Genomic DNA, 22,579 nt, shown 5'->3' with positions numbered 1-22,579 from the left:
GCAGGGATGGACGAGAAGCAAATCTAGGAGTCTTCTTTTTAAAGTAAACATTACTTCTCCTCAAACTTAAGATACTCTTAGAGTAGACTGAGTCACAATGCTTAGGGAGTAACCTATGGGATGGTCAGGGGTACAAACTGGGACAATTATATAGGAAGTTCTTTTAAGCTGGATTCTATGTCTCAGAAAGGGCACCGATGGTCCTCTCTCCAGCTCCTTTACCCTACTACCATCTCCAAATAAAAGGCACTACAGCCTCCTTAGAGAGCGAAGTCTGTTTGATGGGTGAGAAAGCCTGGGTCTCATCTGTTGTGAAGCAACCTCCCGCTTTACCTGTGTGAAGGGTCGCTCACTGTCCAGAGATGTTTTTCGTGAATTCATCCAGTGACTTGGGGATTGTCTAACCCACACACTTCTCATTTGGGAATTAAGAGGATTCAAACCTGCCATCCATGAGAAAATGTGTCCCAGAGATGAGAGAAGAACGCGGCATTTAGACCTGTTGTGTTTCAACATTAGGCCACCTCTCTCTGTGGAAGGAGAAAGTGTTTGTGGTGCAACTGGAAATTATAATTTAGATGTGGGAAAAGGAGAAGGGTGGGGAGGAGAGAGAATAAAAGTTCACTTCACGTTTTTTGTTTTTAGTGTGGCAAATGGGTGCGGCTCCAACTGGCTGAGGCACAGCCCAATCTCCTAGAAATTGGGAGCAGTCAAGATGAAACCAGAAAACTGCTTCACGATCACGAGCTCCTTCTGGCCAAGCTTAAGGTAAGAGCAAAGTCAACGCTCCAAAGGAAGGTGAGGCCCGTTCTCGCCTTCCTCTGGTCCCACTGCTGTGACTCACTTTGGCCATTTTAATCCGATGCTGTTAGAGAATGGAAAAACCGCTGCTGCTGGGCGCAAGCATCAGCCTAGGAAAGAAACAACGAGGGCTGGACAAACAGCTCAGATGGTGGAGTGCTTGCTTTGAAAACATGATGACCTGGGTTGGATCCCTAGAGCCCACGGGAAAACGTCAGGCGCCGTAGCACAGGAAATGGGAGGATCCCTGAGGTTTGCTGGTCCAGCCTAACTGGTGAGCTACCCGCCAGTAAGAGATGCCATTCCAAACGAGGTGGATGGTACTCCTAAGGGTGATCCCTGAATTGTTCTCTGGCCTCCACAAGGACACACGCAGAGAAAGACAGACACACCGACACACGTGCATGCCCAATAAAATACAAAACAAGTCGTATTTTTAAATTTGCCCTAAATGCAATAGAAAACACAGAGGCACAATACTTCAGTAAGAGATCCCCCTCCACGGTCCACCTCAGTGAAAACAAACTCCAAGATCTTTTCATTCCATGCATTAAGTTTCCAACACACAACATCAGAGCTAATCTTTCTTTTGCTAGAGGGACCTTCTGATAAGAATAGTTTATACCAATCATTTTTTTTTAAAGTACCTGATTTTATGCTTAGTACTACTAAGAGTTATTGAAACCGGATCACATTGTTAGAAAAATTAGGCCCAACACATTGTGGTTAGTTAAGAATGTAGAGTTAACACTGATTCGGGATGCCAAGTGAGGAGAAAGCCAGCTACATAATTTGCGAGGTTCTGAGCAAGGTGAAAATGTGCAGGCCCTTGTTCTAAAAGCTATTATAGTTCTGTGTTTAATATCTGTCTGCTTTGGGTACTAGCAGACAGGACACACGGGTGAGTGCAGGCTATGAATGTGGAGTATCATGTTTAGCTCACACAGTGAACTCTACGGGGAGCCAACTGGTTGGGGGGTGGGTAGACAGACAATGCCCCTCCCCCAGAAGATGGCTTCCTGTTCCCAGATCCCAGCATTTGCTTCGTGATCTGTGGGATTCACTTAGGGAACACAAACTGAAAGAGAAGCATCCTTAACTTTTCCAAGACAGTGACAGGCTGAGTGTGAAATTCCCATGATGCCTTCCTCTGAACAGGGCAGTAGACTGCAGCTAGTTCTCTGTGTCCTGAGCAAATAGATGTCTTTGTTAAGATCAAAGAGGCTTGGTGAAGATTCAGAGTCCTGAAATGGTCTTCGATGTCAGACTTAAATAATACTGGCTTCTCTATGTTTCTAGGCTGAAACGCGTGGTTGATTTCTAATTCAGAGTCAGGTGTAAACTGCATCTAATTTATAGACTGTGGGAAAAGTAATTAATTGGGTAAAACTGACTGAGACGGTGATAGATGAACAAGTATTGAAGAAGGCAGCCTCTACAACCTAATATTTACTCCCTTGTTTGACAACTCCGTACTCTGATGTCTGATCTTAGCTGTCATTCAAGGCAGCAGGCCCTGTCATCACAAAGTCTTGTGTGTGTTGAAAGAAAGAACGCCGAAAACAAAACACCATTATAATGTGAAAGAACATTGGACCAGGAATCAAAAGACCTTTGTGAGGCTTCAGTCATGTCATAAGCGAATGTAACTTGACAAATAATTCAAGGTCTTCCTGTTACAAAGAAAGCTTCAATACATCCTTGAACCTACTGTTCTACGAACTACAGAAACCCAATACCGTTCCCCGTTTGTTCCTGAGGTTTGCTTCCCCATAGTCCTTGGGTCCCCGTCTCCTTTCTATGCACCTGCCAACATCCGTGGGAGGTAATCTGGACCTGGAGCTACATTCCTCTCTCAGTTCCCACTAACTCATGCTGCCTGGTACTTTCCGGTTCACTGATGAATCATGAATGGTGGCTCACAGCAGACTGGGCCTCTGGGGACTATGGCTCTCATCTCTCATATCTTTGAGAAAACACCACAAGACATGCTGTGCATGTCTTAGATGGAGCACCCTGGACCTCAGCTAGGAATAAGGGTTCCAGTTAATAGGTTCTGATTGCCTTTCGGGGCATTTTGGGCTCTAGATTCTAAATACCTGGTTCTTTGGGGCCAGACTTCAGAAGGCTATGGATGAGCTACCTAAGTCTTCCAAACTTCAGGGGTTTTATCTGCATGCTAAGGAGACAGATCCGAGGCTTGAATCTGTTGGATTTTATCATTATGTGCCATGAAATCTGGAGTCATTTTCGACCTCCCTGCAAATGGGTCTAAAACTTAAGCTCTCGGGCGAACACGCATTTTGGCTTTACCTGTGGTTCTAGTCATAGGCTCTGAATAGCCATCTCTCATGCTGTCCTTCACCAGGTTGTTTGCTAGGAACTCAGCCAGCTCAGCCCCTGAGTAGCTTCTTTATCAGGTCTATCTTTCAAATCGCACCGGTATTTAATCTTTTGCTTAATGATTGTAAGAAAGAGAGGAGGGGAATTATTAAGGAGTTTGGATCCTATTTCAGATTTGCCAACTTAAGAATAATGGGAATTGAATCTTTCAAATGGATCCCAACTAATTTACTACTTATTATGCTAGCGGGGCCATCACCACTTAACCTGTGGCAGAAAATTGTTGGTCTCAAGTTAATTGTAATATGAGGTTTTCAAAGGAAAAGGCTGGTAGTCGTTCAAGAAGCCAATCATATTTCATATTTGGTGTCATTCTAGGCCTTTCTCAGGACCCTGCAGTATGTTCCAGTTGTAGAGGAAAAGATTTTTGAAGGGGTTCTGGGAGAGCGTAGTAGTCAAGGGGGGGGTTTTAATCGTAACACTCATCCTCTCCAGCATGAGGGCGTATATTTAAAAAATTAGGGTAATAACAGTTACCTTTACGCTTCCAAAAAGAAGATGTGGGAAGACAAATGTGGAGCTGCATGGAAGTCCGTGCTGTCTTTAAGAGGGAAAACGGTGGAATTATTATGCTAATGAGGAATACATCAGACTAATGTGAACATTTACTAAAAAAGCTATTTTGTGCCTTCCATTAAAAATTATCTCAAACCCTCAAGTGGAAGAATAAGGGGATAGTGTTGGGAACACGAGGTTTTCCTTAGTGATTCTAATGCTTTGGATGTCTGTGCCCCGAGGGATTTCATTTTGCCTTTAGCTGTGTACTTAGCCATCCCTCTGGAGTATCCAGAGAAAACACACTTCCCTGCTTCCAGTGGAAGAAACAATCAAACAGAAAGCATTAACTCCCAAGGCTTCTAGATTCCCACACTGCACTGAATCATTTCCAATGAGAAAGAAGGCATCCAGGAAGGAGACTAGGGGGACACATGCTGGGTAAAGACCTGCCTGTGGCTGCTGTTGACTTTGTGTCCTCAGGTAGGCGCAGAATGGTCAATGGCAGAAACGAAGAGGTGGGGGGGTCCTTGGGGATGTTGCTTAGGATGCCGCTTTCCTCCGTGTCCGTCTTTTAACTGCATCTCTAAGTGTCCAAAACAATGCTATGGTGCCAAGTGAGTCTTGGGCACCAGCTCCTTGTTATGGGCGAGTGACCCTTCAGAGAGATTGCAAACCACCACCCACTTGACCTCTTGTTTGACTCTCAGAAGTCTAGTGCTTTCCTGCTTCAGATGGGATCTCTGGCCCAGTGTGGTTAATACTTAATCTTATTTCTAATTACTGATCTAGACACAGGCGCGCTATGAGTACAACATTTGAGTAGCAAAGCAAAATCCTCCTGTTCAAATTTGCCTTAAACAAGAGATAGTGTCAATTACTGAAATTAAGCTATAGGATTTGCTCAGAATGCATTTAAAAACATGTTTTATTGCACCAAGATATAAACAATATTAAGTTTACCATCTTATCTACTTAGATGACTACAATTCAGTAGCGCTGATTACTTTCAGAGTGTTACAACCATCAACTGCATTTTTTTAAAAAAAAAGTCACACCAAACAGAAACTCTGTATCTCCTAAGAAATAATTATTGTCTCTGCTTCCAGTATGATCTATTTTCTCTGTCTATGAATTTGCCTGTTCTAGACATCACATAGAAATGGAATACTGTATTTGGCTTTGCTTACCTGGCTTTTTTCTTCTCATATGATACTTGCATGTATTTTGTACAACAATTTCATTTCTCCTTGAATAACGAATAACAAAAAAATGAATGAACGAACGAATGAATGACGAATAACAATACATTGTAATGGTGGTTTTCTTTAGTATACCTGCATTTTGCCTGTGGCCTATGGTATGAGTTCAGGAATGGAATTTCCTAAGTGTTCTGCCATAGCTGTGCTCAAGTTTTCCGTTATGGAGTAGTATGTGGATGGTTAGATTTACTGTCGACTTGACGCAAACTAAAATCATCTGGAAAGAGGGAACTTTAACTGAGAAAAATACCTCTTTCAAATTGGCCTGTCGGCAAGTCTTTGGGGTGATTTTCTTTTTTTTTTTTTTTTTTTTGATTCTTTTTTTCGGAGCTGGGGACCGAACCCAGGGCCTTGCGCTTCCTAGGCAAGCGCTCTACCACTGAGCTAAATCCCCAACCCCTGGGGTGATTTTCTTGATTGATGACTGATATGGGATGGCATAGTTTGTGGGCAGCACCATTCCTGGGAGGTGGCCCTTGGTTGAATAGGAAAGCAGGGTGAGCAAGCCATGAGGAGCCAGCTGATAAGCAGGGTCCCTCTGTGGCCTCTCAATCAGTTCCTGCCTCCAAACATGACTTCCCTCCATGATGGATAGTGAGCCTCTCCTCCCCAAAGCTGGTTATGGTATTTATCATAGTGACAGAAAGGAAACTAGGAGTCTGTGTGTGTGTGTGTGTGTGTGTGTGTGTGTAAGAATACAAACACATGTGATCTATGCTTGTGGAAACAGAGGTTGTCACCAGGTTCATCACTCTCCATGTCAGTTTTTGAGATAGGGTCTCTCACTGAACCTGGAGGTCATTGATTTGGCTACTCTGGCTGGCTGGTGAGTCCAGGGATCCACCCGTGTCTACTTCCAAGCACCAGAGTTATAGCCATATGTCACTGTGCCTAGCTTTTACGTGGGAACTTTGAACTCATGTCTTAATCCTTCTCAGCAGGCACTTTACCAACTGAGCTCTTTCTCTGACCCCAAATTTTGAAGAACTTTTGATTTCGGATTTCAGGATGAGGGAATTGTTTAGTCATCTGTCTGAGGGCATGCAGATTGTTTCCTTTCTGTCTTCTGTAAATGGTGCTGCAGTCAACACTGGGACAAGTCATTTGCTTGGAACATCTAACTCTAGTTCTTTCAGGCTGACAAGTAGCAGCACGATTGCTGGATTGCATGGCCTTTCCATGCTTAGGTTCTGAGGAAACGCTAAACTCTTACCCCTGGTAGAAAATAAGAAGTTTGGTTGATGCAATGGTTGGGTTTAAATGTCAGCTTGCCACAACTGAGAAGCACTTGAGCAGCGAGTCTCAATTCAAGGGTCATCTCCATCAGATTGGCCTGTGGGTGTTTGTAGGGAATTGCCTTGATGGTCTTTATCAATAGATGTGAGAAGACACGCCCCAAACGTGAATGGCATCTCCTAGTAGCAGCCCAGATTAGAGGGGGGAAAAAAGATATGGAAGAAGGAAGAGTATGTGTTTTTTTGCTCAACTGACCTTACCTCTCATCACTGTATTTACCCTGCTGCTGCTGTTTCTAATTCCTCAGCTGATGTTAGAACCAGCTTTTCCAGGAACCCAGCAGTCCCAATCTAGTGCCAAAAGCCTGAAGGATTTCTGGAGAGCTGCAGGCCCTCTCTTCACCTTGGAATCCTGAAAATCTGGTTCTAACTTAGGGAGGTTTCTATTGACCTTTCTACTTTCTGTTCTAGCAAAGTGAGAACATGCTACCTGGCTGGTGAGACTTGGGGGAAAGGAGTGGCCAATGGGGAATGAAGGGCTCTTTCTGAGGCTCATGGTGGACTGCCCTCTCCCCTCTCTGCTGCTGCTGACCAGGCCGGATATCTCCACCTGGTAGATGCAGACTACAGTCCAATCCATGACAGCCATGTCCCCAATCTAATTCTTCTTGCAGGCCGGTTCCAAGGTGGGGCCTAGATTTTGGAGGTGGGAGAAGAAAGCCAGAACAGTCTTGTCTTCCAGTTCCTTTTTCTCATTAGTGAGAATAAATATCTTGAGCCATACTTGATTTTGATGTCAACCTCCCAACCAATATGGCACATTAAAGGGAGATGGCCAATGGGCTTGTGCACAGAAAGCATCTGCCTTACGTTTCAGTGATCATTTTGAGTGAGGTCAGTGAGATAAGGTAGGGACAAAGCAGAAGCTCTGGAGAACTTTTCTGACACTTTGCTATTAAGAAACTTCTCTACAAAAACAAAAACCAACCAACCAACCAACCAAACAAACAAAATTCTCCCAACCATGAAACACTAAAATTTCCTGGTGATGTTCCTTGTCTCCCCAACATTATTCTAGTCAGCAGGTTGTTTCTTTCCGGGGATATTTGGTTTCAGTGAACAATATATGCTACAGAGTGACCCAGGCAGCTAATTTTGAGTAGAATTCGTTAGAGCTAGAAAATTCCAGGGATAATCTGGTAAAAATGCTGTTTTTATAGATAGAAAGGAGAGATTATCTTAGTCCATTTATGCTACTATAACAAAATATTGCAGATGGAGTAATTTATAAAGAACAGAAATTTATTTTTCACAGTTGAAGAAAGCCAGAGTTCTGCTCCCAAAATGGTGCCTTATGGTGGCACCATGCAAAGGACAAGAAAGTTGTGTCTTCTTCGGAGTGAAGGGAGGAAGGCAAAACAGGACTAAATTGTCTCTCCTTCTGGCTCCTTTCCTGGCAGACATTAATCCTTCTGTACAGCAGAGACCTCATGATCTACTCTTTTCTAGAAGGGCCCAGTTCCTAATGCTATTGTACGAGGGTTCACGTTTCCCAACCTGGGAATTTAAATTTGAGGGAACACATTCAAGCCATAGCAGAAATGCTAATTTAGCAGATCCTAGAGAGTCCATAACTTGTTTCTGTGATATAGGAATTGAAAGAGTATCTATTATTGATGAAATATTGATGTGAGCTCACTTTTGGAAGCACAGAAATTATAGAGGGAGGCATTTCTTTAGACACAGAGATGGAAGAGACTTAGCTCTTGGTTTAGGAGTAAACATTGGGATCCCTGGCAAAAGCTGAAGGGTCTACGGGAAACGTGAGGCCCAAGCATGTATATCTACGTATTTTTATATCCTGAGAAATCAATGACTTTGATTCAGTAAAGAGAGATCTCCTCCTTTGTGCAGGAAACAGATCATGTGCAGGTTATAGCAGATACTTGACATCACTTCTGAGAACTCAGAAGATCTAGACCACAGCAAGATTGTGGTGAACTAGAAATCCTTTAAGGTACCCTACCCTCCTCTGATAGAGAGTGAGGGTCTATGGCCCTTCTCTCCAGGGTATGCGGACCACTCCCCTTCCTTGAAAAACACAATGTAGCATGTTGTTGTAGGGTCCCCAACTTCAAGAGACTGACTACGTGTGTAGTCTGTGATATACACAAACACTGTGCTCTAAGTCATAGAGCTGTGACACTTAGCATATACTCCACAGGGGAGAGAGCTCATCAGCCCTGTAGAGTGATGGCCAGTGATGTTGCTGGGCTCCTGGGCAGCATCTGTCAAGATCCCAAGTAACCAGCAAGTGATTTGCCAGCCTTGTGAGGGGCTCTCCAGCAATCATTGCAACCACACCATGCCTCTGAGGCGCACAGAAAGCCTTCCTTGTCTCCTTCCCTAACTGGGCAAATAAATGACTGCCTCAGGCAACCAGAATTTGGGGTAGCTTATGGCATAGCAACAGAAAACGAGGACAAAGGGTATCAGGAGCAATCAGCATCTTCTAAGGACAACGAAGGCAGCACGTTGCGTGAGTAATCACAGGCAGAAGAAGATGAGAGTTTTTATAGAAGCAGTTGAGAAATGTGACCAGACTTCTCCCAAACAGAAACTGGTGTGGATGTACCATTGAGGGCAGAGCATTCCTCGGAGGTTTGTGTGGCTTGTTTCTTGAAGGAGAAATGAATGAGCATGCATTCGAAGATTGAATCTGTAACGACACTCGGATGTTTGGTGTACATTCCACTCCAGCTTTGTGATCAAGAGGGGAAGAGTTATAATTACAACTCTACACACAGAGATATGCGCAAAATATTGTATGCGGAAGGAGGATTGATTCTGTCAGGGAAATCAGATAACACTTGATGGAGAAGGCAGTTTATGCTGCCTAGGAAGTGAGCATGAGTGATCAAGACACCGCAGATAAATTCAAAGGGAAACCAGGAAGCGGGCAAGAAATATTGTGATGCATGTGACAATTAAAAGTGTGTGTGTGTGTGTGTGTGTGTGTGTGTTGCATGCATTTTGTGTGTGTGTACATATGGTGTATGTGTATAATTGTTTATGTGTGTGGGTGTGGTCACACAAAAGCCACAACATGTATGTAAAGGTCAGAGGATAATCTTGAGAGTCATTTCTCACCTTCTACCTTATTTGAGGCAGACTCCGTGTTATTCACTGCTATGTAAGCCAGGCTAGCTAGCCTATGAACTGGACATCCTCCTGTTTCTGTCTCCAATCCTTGAGTAGGACCTTAGAGCTGATATATATGTGCTCTACTGTGCCTGACTGGATTTCACAGAGTTTCTGGGATCCCGACGTGGGTTGTCAGGCTTTTCCCCTAAGTGCTTCACCTACTTCTCCATCTCCGCAGTCACAACTAGCTTTTTCGAGGCCTTACTCTTACAGCCTCTGACCTATAAAGTACTTATTTTAAAAGACAGCCCTCTGGGAAAATGTAATCTTCAACCAGTGACAGTAGAACCCATAGCTCTTGTTGGCAGTGACAGACAACCTGGTGGTCTGTGGCTTGGAAAGTCAGGATGACAGACCTGGAAGAACCTGACAGTCCTGGATGGAGATGCCCTTGTGATAGAGAGCAGGTGTAGAACATGACATCTCTGCTTTCCATTCCCAACATGCAGGCTTCCATTATGAGTAGGATAGCAATACGCCTCTAAACTCTAACAAGAAGGTGACAGGTTCTTCAGTTTAGGAAAAGACCTTCATTCTATGTAACTGAAAATGAAGGATTCTTTGTTCTGTTTTGTTCCTTACAATCCCTGCCTAATTAGCATTAGCTCAAATGCAATTTTGACTTTAATACATAATAATGTATAAATGTGACAAGCTCAAGGGATCTTAAAATGACTTGGCTCTCATCCATATGACAAATCCATCTAGCCATTAGTCATCAGGAGACTAAGCAGAACTCCACAGTTAGCCCTGGCTTCTAAATTACTTGCACCTCCCAATCTCTGTACTGTAGCATGGTGGCGTGTGGCCCTCTGCTCTCCTCCTCAAAGCTACCTGCTTACTCCTCAGGATTCTTGGCAAATGTTCATTCTATCAGAGGATCACGAACACATTAGTGGAAATAATATAGAGACTTTTTTCTGACCTGCTTGGACTTGGAACCAGTAAGACATGTTCTAGGCTCACTCAAGTGCTTGGGGTGAATTGACACCCTTTTCTCCCCTCTCTGTGGTGTTCCCACTTAATGGAGAACAGTGGTGGGGAGAGCTTGGCCCAGTGAGTAAAGTCAAACCTTGGCTTTTCAGTCCCCACTATATATTTCAGCCACTAACTTGAGCTAGGAAAGTGAGACTTCAAAGAAGGCAATTCCATACCTCATGTTGTCCAGATGCCTCATATCATCCACATGATGATCTGATGGTCGTGGAAGAAAGCCGAATGCCTTGTCATTAGATGAGAGAAGAACTGGATACCTCAGATTCAGTTTTATAGAATGTATTTATTTTTTTCTGCGAAGGGTCAACCCAAAGCACACCCTGAGTTTTCCATAATTGGAACTGGAGAAATCTGAAGTACCCAAGGCTATTGCTTACTGCTTTCTGAGTGCGTGAGTGTTTTTGGTCCAGTGGTCCCACAAGCTATTAAACTTTTATTAATGTGTTGAAAAGAAAATGCTTTGCTAGAGCGCCACACTTCTTGGAGCAGCGATAAATAGGAATATTTAATATAAACGGCAAGGGCCAGCCACATTTGTAACTCAAAGTGTGGAGGAGACATGTGCAAATTTTAGGGAGTTAAATGCTTATCTGGGAAAGAATAAATAAATACCCTAAATTGATCTAGGCTTAAGAGACTAGAAAAATAAGAGCAAATTAAAACCAAAGCAAGCTGAGCAGGGGAAACTACAAAGAACAGAGATCGATGCAATTGAAAACAGAAACACAATAGAAAAATCAATCCGGCAAAAGCCAGCTCTTTGAAAAGGTCAATTAAATTGATGAACCTCTAGCCAGACCAAGAAGGAAAAAGAGAGAAAGCAAAAATTACCAATATTAGACATGAAGACTTGGCCTTACTATGAATCCCGTAGTCATTAAATGTATAATGAGAAAGTGCCAAGAACATCTGTCTGTACATGAATCTAACAGCTTAGATGAAATGAGCCGAGTCCTTGAAAGCATAAATTACCAAACCCAATCAAAAAGCAAAATAAAAAGAAACAAGTGAAAGTAATTTAATAATATGCTTAATTTACTCCAATATATACCAAATATTACCATTTAGCAAGTAATCATTTTAGAATTACAGATGAAATATTGCATCAGACCAGTGAGATGCTGTGACTTTAACCTACCCCTTGCAAATGATTACTGGTCACTGTGTGTCCAGGATGGTAGATTTGGGGAATAAAGGAGTCTACATCTTGGGATTTCTTTGCCTTGTTTTCTACCTCAAGGGCAACTTAGACTCAGTGCCATGTAAGTCCTGAAAAAGAAAACAGTGGCCAGATATTTCTGTCAGGGGAATTCAATTGTTTTTTCAAAGAGAGTTTTCCATTTTAACTAATTTTTATAACTAGTTAAGCAGTATTGTTGAAAATGGTTATAGGAGGAATACAAATGGTTTTCTAACGCAATACTTGTGAGAAATACTATGTAAATGTGTGTGAATGTGTTTGTACCTGTGGCCGAGAAGCATATGTATGTGTGTGAATGTGTTTGCCTGTGTGTTTTGGGACTGTTTGAAACTGATTTTGCTTTCAACAGTAGTTTTCTCAAACTCCTGGAAAGATGGCTCAGTGGTTAAGAGGGACTGCTCTTTCCGAGGACCCGAGTTCCGTTGCCAGCACACACATCAATGCAGCTAGTTCTAGAGCCAGGGGATCCGATGCCTCTGACCTTTGCAAACACTCGCAATCACCAGCACATACCCACACACAGATGATCACATATACATAGAACTAGAATTTAAAATATAATTTAAGAATTTTAAAGGAAATCGCTATGATGGTTTGAAGTAATGGAGAGAAAACTGAGTGCTGCTACAGTTTGAAAAGCCACCCGCAGACAACTGTAATTAAATGGCGGGTTGCCTGGCTCTCACTTCTGGCAGCATTACCGCACATCCCATTAATACTTTTATGTGTAATTAATTTGTTGTCTGTTGTTCATTCATGGCTCACATATTGCTCAGTGGGTTTCTCATGGTTGCATTGTGCAATGATGATAACATCAGAGATGAAATGCAATTCCGAGTCTAAAAATAACTGAAATTGTTCCTTAAATATGTTTTTGCCTAATTGTGCTAAATGTTGGCTAAAAGGTCATTAAAGGTTTTGTTACTTGAGTGATGGGTGCTATAATGACAAGTGACGATGTGCTTTCCGTGACTGGAAACCCTGGAGGCTTTTGTATTGTTTAATTCGTTTCTATATATTTCACATCTGACTAGTTTTCAGTAATGGCATAGGTAATGACCCGGATGTTGAATAATAAACAAAAGGGGTAGTGTGAACACGGTGATGAATCGCTGGGCGTTCCATCCAGTTTCCTTTTAATACTTAGGGCTTGGGGAAAAAAGAGGGGGTTCACTGTCTGGATTTTACGTGTAAAAATAAAGGTAAAGGTTGAAATATTCTGTGAAGTCTCTCAACCAGGCTGGCAACAGCATCATCTGAATGCCTCAGAAGTGAACTGGTCCTCAGATCCAAGCCCTGAACTATGTACCTGGGAAAAGTGATGGAGAGTTAAGATTAGGACGTCGAGGAATCAATGCGGGATTTTCCTTTGCTTCTAAGAGAAAACAGTTTCTGTATCACTGAAGATTTACCACTGGTCTACAAAGGAGTTTAGCAAAGTATAGGGAGATGGAGCATTCTCAATCCTGATAGGCCTGCTCTGTGCCAGTCAGTAGTCAGCACGACTCATTGCTTCTAATAGAGGAAGTTTGGTTCTACCATTGCAAAGGAAACAGGCAAGCAGGCAAACAAATAATGATATTGATGATGACGACGACGACAACGATGATGATGATGATGATGATAAAGAAGAAGAAGAGGAGGAGGAGGAGGAGGAGGAGGAGGAGGAGGAGGAAGAAGAAGAAGAAGAAGAAGAAGAAGAAGAAGAAGAAGAAGAAGAAGAAGAAGAAGAAGAAGAAGAAGAAGAAGAAGAAGAAGAAGAAGGTAAAAATAATCAACTAGCTAAACTTGAAAATAATTTTTTTCCATAGTTGATAGAACACCACCAACTCGTTGGTGCCTTGTGCTTCTGTGAGATATCCTGTGTGTGCGTCACTCAGGGTTGGTGTGCGTCACTCAGGGTTGGTGTGCATGGGGTTGTAGATGTGAAACATTTAATAAGTTCTTCCTTCTCTTTAAGACGTTTTAGAGGTGATAATGGCTGTTCCCTGTATCCATCTCCTGTGCCCTACACATCCTGAACTGAGTATTTAATCCTTAAATCAAACAGGTTCAGAAGTGGCTAATGACCAGTCCCACAGTGGTTTATGCCAGACCAAGTCATATTGCACAATAATATATGAAACCTATGTTATGAAGTGGTGAGGGATAATTTGATAGAAAGGATAGGTGAAGAGTGGAGAGTGTTTTCGGATCTTGAGGGAAGTGATGTGCTAGGGTGAGAGTCAGCAGCTATGAAGGACAACGGAAGGAGGATGCTTGCAGGAATATTAGATTAGGTAACCCAGACTCAGAAAAGCGAACATCACATGTTTTCTCTCTTATGCAGGCCCTAACTTTTAATGTTTATATGTACATGAAAAGGTAGTGTGAGCGTGGGCCTAGACTACTAAACTAGGCAGAAAACCATGGAGTGGAGAAGCAGGAGGTGTTGAGGAAAGGTAGGAGAGGTCAAAAGGTCAGACAAGATATTAAAAATTGAAAAGCACTATAGAGGAGGGAAGTGGGGAGAGAATCAGGAGGAGGAGCAGAAGAGGAAAGGGCCACGATGACACCAAGCTCTTTACATGCTAATTTTTATGAATACTACATATCTAAATAGAGTAAATATTTTGCAAAGCCTTTTCTATATTTTAAAATTAAGAGCAATTAGAAGTCAAAATAACATACTTGGGTAGCAAGGACTTGGTCTGGCATAAGCCACAGTGGAATTGGTCATTAGCCATTTCTGAACCTGTTTAGGCACCTATCCCATCTGAAGGTGTCCTGTCCTGTTAGATTGTTTTAAGAATTGGTTTTAAGAATTAGGGTTGGGGGATGGGCTTAGCAACACTGTGGGGCTAAATACAAGCAAGATACACAAAGCCCCACAAAGAGCCCTGTCAGGCATCAGAAGGTGAGACTCATTGGTATGGAAGACACAGGCTAGAGCCAGAAGATTGTGTGCACGCGGCTCAAGATTGGGTTTAGCGGTGGTAGTCAGGCAGGGGGTAGATTTGACAAAATAGTTTCATGTTAGTTTCCTTTGTAATTATTTACAGCGCAGCTGAATGGGAAAGCTCTAAACTTAAAGATGTAATTGGAAGCCATTAACATTGAGATTTACACCGCAATTCTGATGGAAATAGCAAAATGAATCAAACCTAAAAGTCCTTGATAGAGTTCTTAGCACAGTGTGTTTGTTTAGTAGAAATGGTTTTTTTTGCCAGTGAATTATAAATAAGATGTTTCAGTATCAGTTTATTTTACATAAAGAGAAAGAGAATAGTCAAAGATTATTCCACACCCTTAATCCTGTTGGATAAGAATAAAGGATACCCCAATGACATCATTATGCTGCTGCCCATTTGCAATCAGAATATCCTATATATGTGGTCACTGCTAATGTTTGCTAGATGGTCAGTTATCAAACGCGAAAGCGCACCAGTTTAGTGAAAGGAAGAATGGACAGAGAGCCCAGGAGAAAAAAAAGTCCTTTCCTGATATCTGACTGCTCTGTTCACAATAGCAAGAACCTGGAATTAGCCTAGATATCCACCAATGTAAGAATGAATAGCAAAATGTGGTTCATATAATGGAATTTTATTCGACTCAAAAGAAAAAAGTGGAACAATGAAATTTGTGGGAAAAAAATGGATGGAACTGTAGAATATCAAATTGAGGTGACCCAGGCTCAGAAACACGAATGCTGAATGTTCTTTCTCATATGCAGAACTGTAAAAGTAACTTTTATTGTCCTATAGTAACTGTCATCTCAGGGGCTTACTGCTTCCATCTAGGCCTAGTCCTGGAAGGTTCTAGCCTCTGTATAATCAAATCTAGGCCTAGAATATTTTTAGCCTCAGACTTACTGCTGAATAAGCTCACCCTTTCTAGTTCTTTCTGAACTCTGGCTGGCTGGTTGAACTCTGCTATTCTGACTCAAACTCTTCTCCAAGCTGACTGATTCAATCTGGCTTCCTTTTCAGCCTCTGACTGAATTGCTGTGCTTGGCCTCAAATTAACTCTGACAATCTGTTTTAATCTTTTGGCTCCTTCTCATTCTCTGACTCATTCTGTCTTTACCTGTGTCTAGCTTGTTCTCTCTTCAAGCCATCCCTATGAAACTCTTCCAGTAAAACTGTCTCCTTCTCTCTCTCTCTCTCTCTCTCTCTCTCTCTCTCTCTCTCTCTCTCTCTCTCTCTCTCTCTCTGCAGCGCCCCTCAAGTAGTTTCCCTTTCCTCTCTCATGAGAATTGGGCATATAATATTGTGTCAAATTTTTCTCTGATTCATCACTTTGTCTGCCACTCAATTGGACATCACTTAGAAACATGGGTGCTTCCTTCTACAAACTAACTTAACTGTCTTGTTTGGGGTTAAAGGTGTGCGCTAAGGACTGAGCCTCACTACTACTAGAAACAGTTTGTTTTGTTTTTGGTTTTCATTAAATAACGCAATCACAATGTGATCAAATGCCCTGCAGCAGAGATCCTAGCTTCTAGTGTTTGTTTGTACATGTATGCATGGTGTGTATGCATGTGTATGCACACATTTACCCACAAAAGTGCATGACCTGTGTAAGTACACGTATGGAGATCAGAGACTGTGGTGGTTTGAATAGGCTTGGTCCATGAGAAGTGGCACTGTTAGGCGAGTGGCCTTATTGGAGGAGGTGTCACTGTGGGGGTAGGCTTTTGTGGTCTCCTGGTGCTCAAGCTCCACCCATTGTGGAAGAGAGTCTCTTTCTCTGCCTTTGGATCAAGATGTAGAACTCTTGACTCCTTTCGCACCACGTCTGCCTGCACAATGCCATGCTTTACATCCTGAAGAGAGTGGACTAAACTTCTGAAATTTTAAGCCAGCCCCAACTAAATGTTTGCCTTTATAAGAGTTGCCTTGGTCATGGTGTCTCATCACAACAGTAAAACCCTAAGGCAGAGATCAACTCCAGATGTCATTCCTCAGATGCTGTCCACCTTGTTTTTTGGAGACTTGTTTCTCATTGGCTTGCAACTCCTCCAAGTAGTGTAGGTCTCGTGTACCACAAGCCCCAGAAATCTCCTTGTCTCTGCCTACCCAGCAGAGTATGACAACCACACCGCCCATACCCAGGTCTTTTATATGTGTTCTGGGGATCAAACCCAGGTCACGGTGCTCACGCAGCAAGCGGTTCACCAGTGGGCGCTATCTCCTTTGCCCCAGATTGCACATTTATATGTGCTTAGTTATGTGTGAATGAATGTGGGCAGATGTCTAGAAACGAGATAGGGAACCATGAGAAGGGGAAGGGGATGGGAAGGCTAGTACAATCCATATGATTGGAAGGTGAAAAGGGAAATCCAGGTGGGACAGAGTCACATGGGCTGGCAGAGAGGTGAGGCAGGAAGAGGAAGGGTTTGGTTGAAGAAGATCAATCAAAGTGAAGTGTGTATAAAAACACAAAAAGAAACCCATCTTCTTTTTTAAAAAATTCAAAAAAAAGGAAGAAAAGACAAGAGATGAGGCTATGGAAAATTTGAAGCAAAAACATTCAGAGACAGGGCACCCAAGTATGAGGGAAAGGAAATTCCAAGACAAAAATATAAAATAACATTAAAAATAGCAACACACTGGAAAAACTTAGTGTTAGATCTGACAGCCAGAAAATGGTTGCTCTTGTGGATGTCTGTAGGGCATTCCTTTCTTAGTGACCACGCTGCCCTCTGGGTACTTGTTGTAATTGTCATCTCCCTATAATCCACTCCAGCGTCCTTTTCTTCAGAGATGCAAATGTTCCACGTTGCCTTGGTTGTTGGTCTGTGAACACAGGCCCCTCCCTGAGTCCCGGCCCTGTGTTTGGGTTATATGTTAAATAAATGTTTATAGAATGAGGAAGGACTGAATGAACACATATCTACTCCATAACTGGGCAAAAGAAACACACCAAAATGGATCCAGGTAAAGAAACACACTGGAGAGATCACTGGAGCCTCACTCACAGACTTGCTCCTCTTGAACTCGCCAGTTGGAGGGTTTGAAGAATCAATAATTAATGTATAGGACATTCTAGTTCCTATAAAACACATGGTGGGACTGATGAATTATTAATACTATTAGTGTTTCTGATTTGTATCATTATTCTTCTAACTGAGCTGGAGGATGGATTTCCAAAGTGAATTATTGATACCCTCATTTTGGAATGCCAAAGAGTCCTCCCTTGTGAAGTCTTTGCTGAGCCCTGCCCTGCTCTTTGCCTGTCTTTCTCCACAGAGTTTGCTGGGGCTTCTCAGTTCACACTTGTTAGATACAGTGCATCACACCCGAGTGCTGGCTTCATGTAAACTCGGTCTGTGTGAAGTGCTGTAAGTGCGCCTTACGCAGTATTTACACCTACACTATCTTGTGCACCTGACAAAGGCCACATCCTTATCCCATATGGGGCAAGACTGCTTAAAGAAAGGCCTTCTGCAGTTGGTACTCTTGACTCTAACATTTAGCATTGCTTTTAAAATCGGTTTGCTTGAATTTTTATACATGCATATGTTTCCTGTAATACTGCAAGCTTTCCTCTGTGTAGAGACTGTATATCAATACCTAGTTATTATCAGGTTCATTTTTGTCTAAATTCTCCATCTGAGGTTAAGTCTGTAAGAGACAGCATCTTATGGGTGGAGCCTGCTAGTTTTTCCTGTCCAGACCCGGATCCAGTGTTGTTATATTGTGGTGTAACCTTTGGGGAGCTACTCATCTCTCACCTTTTCAGTTTCCACACCTTTTCAGTTTTCACACCCACTCAGAAGGTGGGTGTTAGAGTTTAGGAGTTGAAAGAGTTAACGCCTTTAAGACAAGGGTTACATAGAATGAGTGTAGAATGATTGTACCCATCACTATTTTAGTTGGCTATCATTTTCTTCTTCCATTTCCATGTGAATGTGGTGGATGTGTGTGCATGGTGTGCATGTATGTATATGCATGTTTGCATGTGTGGGGCACATGTGTGTGCAAGTGCATATGGAGGCCTGAAGTTGACATCCAGAATCATCCATTGGTGTTCTACCTTATTCGATGAGGTAAAGTATCTCAGGCAAGTCTGGAGCTCACTGGTACAGCTACTCTTGCTAGCTAGCCAGCTTGCTATAAGGATCTCCTGTCTCTTCTTTCAGAGGTTTGGAATGACTGACAAGCAACCATGTATACTTGGCATTGGGTGAGGGGGAGGTTCTAGGGATCCAAACTGTAGTCCTCATGGTAGTTTCAGCACATTGACTATTGGGTTATCCTGAAGCCCCTATCACTATTTGAAATTTTTTAATCAATTAATTTTTATATGTATGAATGTTTTGCCTACATGTATGTATGTGTACTATCCACAGATTACAGAAGAAGGCATCAGATTCTCTGGGATGTGAGTTGTCACTGGGTGCTGGAAATGAAACCCAGACCCTCTGGAAGCAAAGCCAATGCCCTTAATGCTTAAGCTTCTCTCTAGTCCTCACTGTAATCCTCATTTTACAAACGAAGAAACTAGTGCACATTCCAGACAAGCTATTAGTCCAGTTCTTATGGTTAGGAAGCACTTGTCCTGGAACCCCAAGCCCATTATGGTTGCCTTTGTGTCAAACAGTGACCGGATGCAAGCCCTTCAGTCATTGGCTGGACTGTAAGGACCTGCTCACTGAGGAAATGTGTAACAATGAGAGTTAAGGAACATGGGCTCCTTCTCACCTGACTCAGTAGGACCACTCAGTAATATCTATGTCACAGTTGTGGGTCTCATCTGATTTAGAGGAACCAAGTTGCCATAGCAACAGAATGGCTTGTTCCAGCAGGCCAGACAGAGTCCATTCTGTCTGCCTGCTCTGTGCTGGGCATCGCCAAGGACATGAAAGAAATGTAAGAGGCACTCTTGGCTGCTAGAAGTTTATAATGTATAATGCATAGAGGACAAAGTGACCCTGTTAGGTCCATGAAGCAATTAAGTAGCTGCGATCACAACATCAAGGCTCGGGATGATTAATTGAGTCCCCAGATGAAGGACGCTGATAGCAAAAACACCATAGGCAAGTTTGGGGGAGAAAAGAAGTTAATTCAGCTGCAGCGGTTTCATGGAGAAGGTAGCATTTAAGGACAGCTTTGAAATAACAGTGTTGTTGGGGTCAGTGTGTAATGGAGAAGAAGTTTCTGGAAAGGAAGACGGCTACTCTCAGGTCCGAAGTGGCTGCTTCCGCTTTGCTCTGTTTCATCTCGAGAACAGATGTTAGCTTAGGACTTAGGTTTATTTATTCTTCTGTTTGGTACAAAAACTTCCTAATGTTCTAGCTTTCATCATGCCTCAGAAAATAAGTCATTGCCTTTACTGTTGTTGTTGTTGTTGTTGTTGATCAAACCTGAAGAGTTTCAGTTACCACACAATGCCATCCTCGATAAGTCTCCAGGGGTTTGCTGTTTTCAGTCACACTGAAGAGCTGGGAACAGTGGGGAAGGCAGTGAAACCTCAACAAATCCAAGGGCACAGAAAGCTCCTCAAACAACAGAAAGACCATTAAGAATCCCAGCTAAACACCTGTAGGTGATTTCTAATTACATTATTTACTTCAATTCACGGAGCAGACCTGGGAGAGTCATTTATATGCAAACGCCAGGCAAGGAAAAAAATAAGAAAACGCATTTATGAAAAGTAATGGTGGAGAGGTTCAGGGTTCATTTGAAATGTTTCTAAAATACCGTCTTTCGCTGCACAAAAGAAATGTTTCTGAATAACAATTATGATGCAGCAAATCGAGAGGAAAATGCCTGATTTTATTTACATTTAATTTATACAGGCTCTAAGTCTCGAAAGGTAAAAGTTGTGGCAATTCCGTTATGATGGAGTTGTTTGTGGTCCTTTAAACAGGTTTGAAAAAATAGACCAAAAAAAAAAAAGTCCTTATTTGGTTTTTAATCCAAATGGACTGGTGTATGGAGTTTTCCAGGTTTTTGTCTCCCTGTCATTGCTATGTGGCCGGCGTTTCCGACTGACAACAGAACCATTTGATGTTTTACCAGCGCCTTGGCGTTAGCACAAGAAGCCTTGTGGATGAAAGCGTGGGCACGCATTCTTAATTACCTCAGGACTGCGGATCCGCTTTCAGGTAGAGGCTACTGGGAGCTTCCACCCTGTGCTTGGCACGCAGGGCTCTCCGCAAGCCTTTCAATGGGAGTGAGCCAGACCTTCTGTCATGGGCCAGTCCAGCTGAGGGGCAGCCTTCGAATAGGGAGTGAGGTGACCACCGCCAAGCATGATAGGTTCAAGAGATGGCGTGTTGTTTCTCTTTCGCCGGGAGGGTATTTTGAGGTCAGAAAGTTGTCTGCATACAGTCTAGGCACTCAAATGGCTTACAAATGGAGGCCTAAGGGACAGGAGGAGCAAAGGAACGCATCGGAATCCTGTATGAGGAATCATGCGATTTTCATGGCATTTACTCTTAATAGACTTACGTCTTTGTCACCGCTAATAACTGTGATAATGCGGTGTTGCCGACTTATGGATGGCTGGCCTATGCTAGGTGCTGCACCACACAGCTGACCCGGTGACATCTCATTTTAAAAGTATTAAGAGGAAAGCAATGTTAGTGCGTATCTTCCAACTGTGAAAAACCGAGGCTCAGCGATTATACAATCTAGATGGGTTAGCAAGCAGCAGGCTCAGTGTGATTCCAGGTGACAGTTAGAGGCTCCTCCCATGTTTGTCTCCTCCTGCATTTCCTGTGCAGGCTCATCCTGAGCCACACTTTCAGCTGTCAGTGTCATTGTTTAAGATTATCAAGAAAGTGCTCTTTGTTTGACTCTGAGTAGAGAGGGTCACACCCTCCTGTTGCCTTTTACTCCCTCTACCTCCCTTGTTACCTGAGATTTTAGGGAAAAAGCTTGTTCACTCTTCCAGTCCCAACAAGCGAGGCTCAGCCACGATCCACAATGCCCAAACTAGAAGCATATGTAATGGAAGAAACCAGAGAAAGGTTGTAGAGTCAATGTGGCCATGTACTGTGGAAACAAACAATTCAAGGCGTCTAATGATCCCATGTCTGCCTTCAGGGCACTGGCATAAGATGTAGTTTTGAATAAAGGGTAAGAGGTATGCATACCTGGATGCAGCCTGGACGGAGGTTGGTCCTGCCCATCATTGACTCATCACTGCCTTGCCAGCCTCTATTGCCTCCTGAACTCTGGGCAATCTCTTCCTTTGGTTGATGTGTGGGGAACCTTTAATTTGCTGGGGTCTTTTGTTTCAGTACTCTAAAAGTGGAAGGGAGGAAGGCTGGGGACACTGTGACCTTCAAGTCTTTTTTTTCTCTTTAAAACCAAAGCTGGCTTCCTCTTTAAAGAGTGGAGATAGTAACATGAATGTTTAAAGAAATAAAGTCCCTCAAATGTGAACCTCCTCTGTGGTAACATTGCTAGCACCTGCCAGCACCTGGGAAGAATTTACTGGGATTCTCAGGCTTGCCCTCATAGCCCTGAATCGCCATGCATCTGCTTATTTACTCTTCAACAGTTAAGGCTTCCGCAGCTGCCACCGGAAAACGCCTTAACAGCAAACCGTGTCTGTGCGCAGGCAGTGCCCTCTGAAGTCAGTGGAACAGGAGGACAGAGCATAGAAGAAGCAGCCAGGATCAATGCTGACATTGTTCCCTTGAACACTGTATCATTTTGGGTTACACATTAAGGAGCAATATGGTCTGGAGTCTCTTCCAGGGGAGGGAACTGAATCTGAGAGGTGTTCAGGGGCTTCTTAGCCTCTATCACTGGGAAAGCTGGAATCCAACCATGGTCTTTCCGTTATGTTCTGTCCCAGAGTTTCCTGAGCAAGCTGGCCACAGAGGTCTCATCATCTCTAGACAGAGCACTTGATCCTATGGAAAGAGAGCCCCGTCGCATCACAACTAAAAATAAGGATGTCTTGTTTTCCAGCATGGAGGTCTGCCCTAAGGCTGGCCTAACATGGCGTATTCTATTGTGCAGCTTCTGAAGGCCTTGGGTGTA

General features: G+C 43.0%; 1 protein-coding gene across 2 annotated transcripts in view; it reads left to right on the top strand.

The window, feature by feature from the left end:
• Positions 1–22,579, top strand: part of Ccdc141 (coiled-coil domain containing 141) — a 160,154-nt gene that overhangs the window by 1,526 nt on the left and 136,049 nt on the right. For both annotated transcript variants that reach the window (XM_003749494.6, XM_063285277.1), the window contains one exon: positions 646–768. In XM_003749494.6, the coding sequence (XP_003749542.2) occupies positions 646–768 (123 nt within the window). The remainder of the gene's footprint in view (positions 1–645; positions 769–22,579) is intronic.

The sequence above is a fragment of the Rattus norvegicus genome, chromosome 3 (genome assembly GCF_036323735.1).
Source record: "Rattus norvegicus strain BN/NHsdMcwi chromosome 3, GRCr8, whole genome shotgun sequence".
Classification (NCBI taxonomy): domain Eukaryota; kingdom Metazoa; phylum Chordata; class Mammalia; order Rodentia; family Muridae; genus Rattus; species Rattus norvegicus.
The sequence above is the reverse complement of the archived record's forward strand: the minus strand, read 5'-3'. Positions and strand labels throughout refer to the sequence as shown.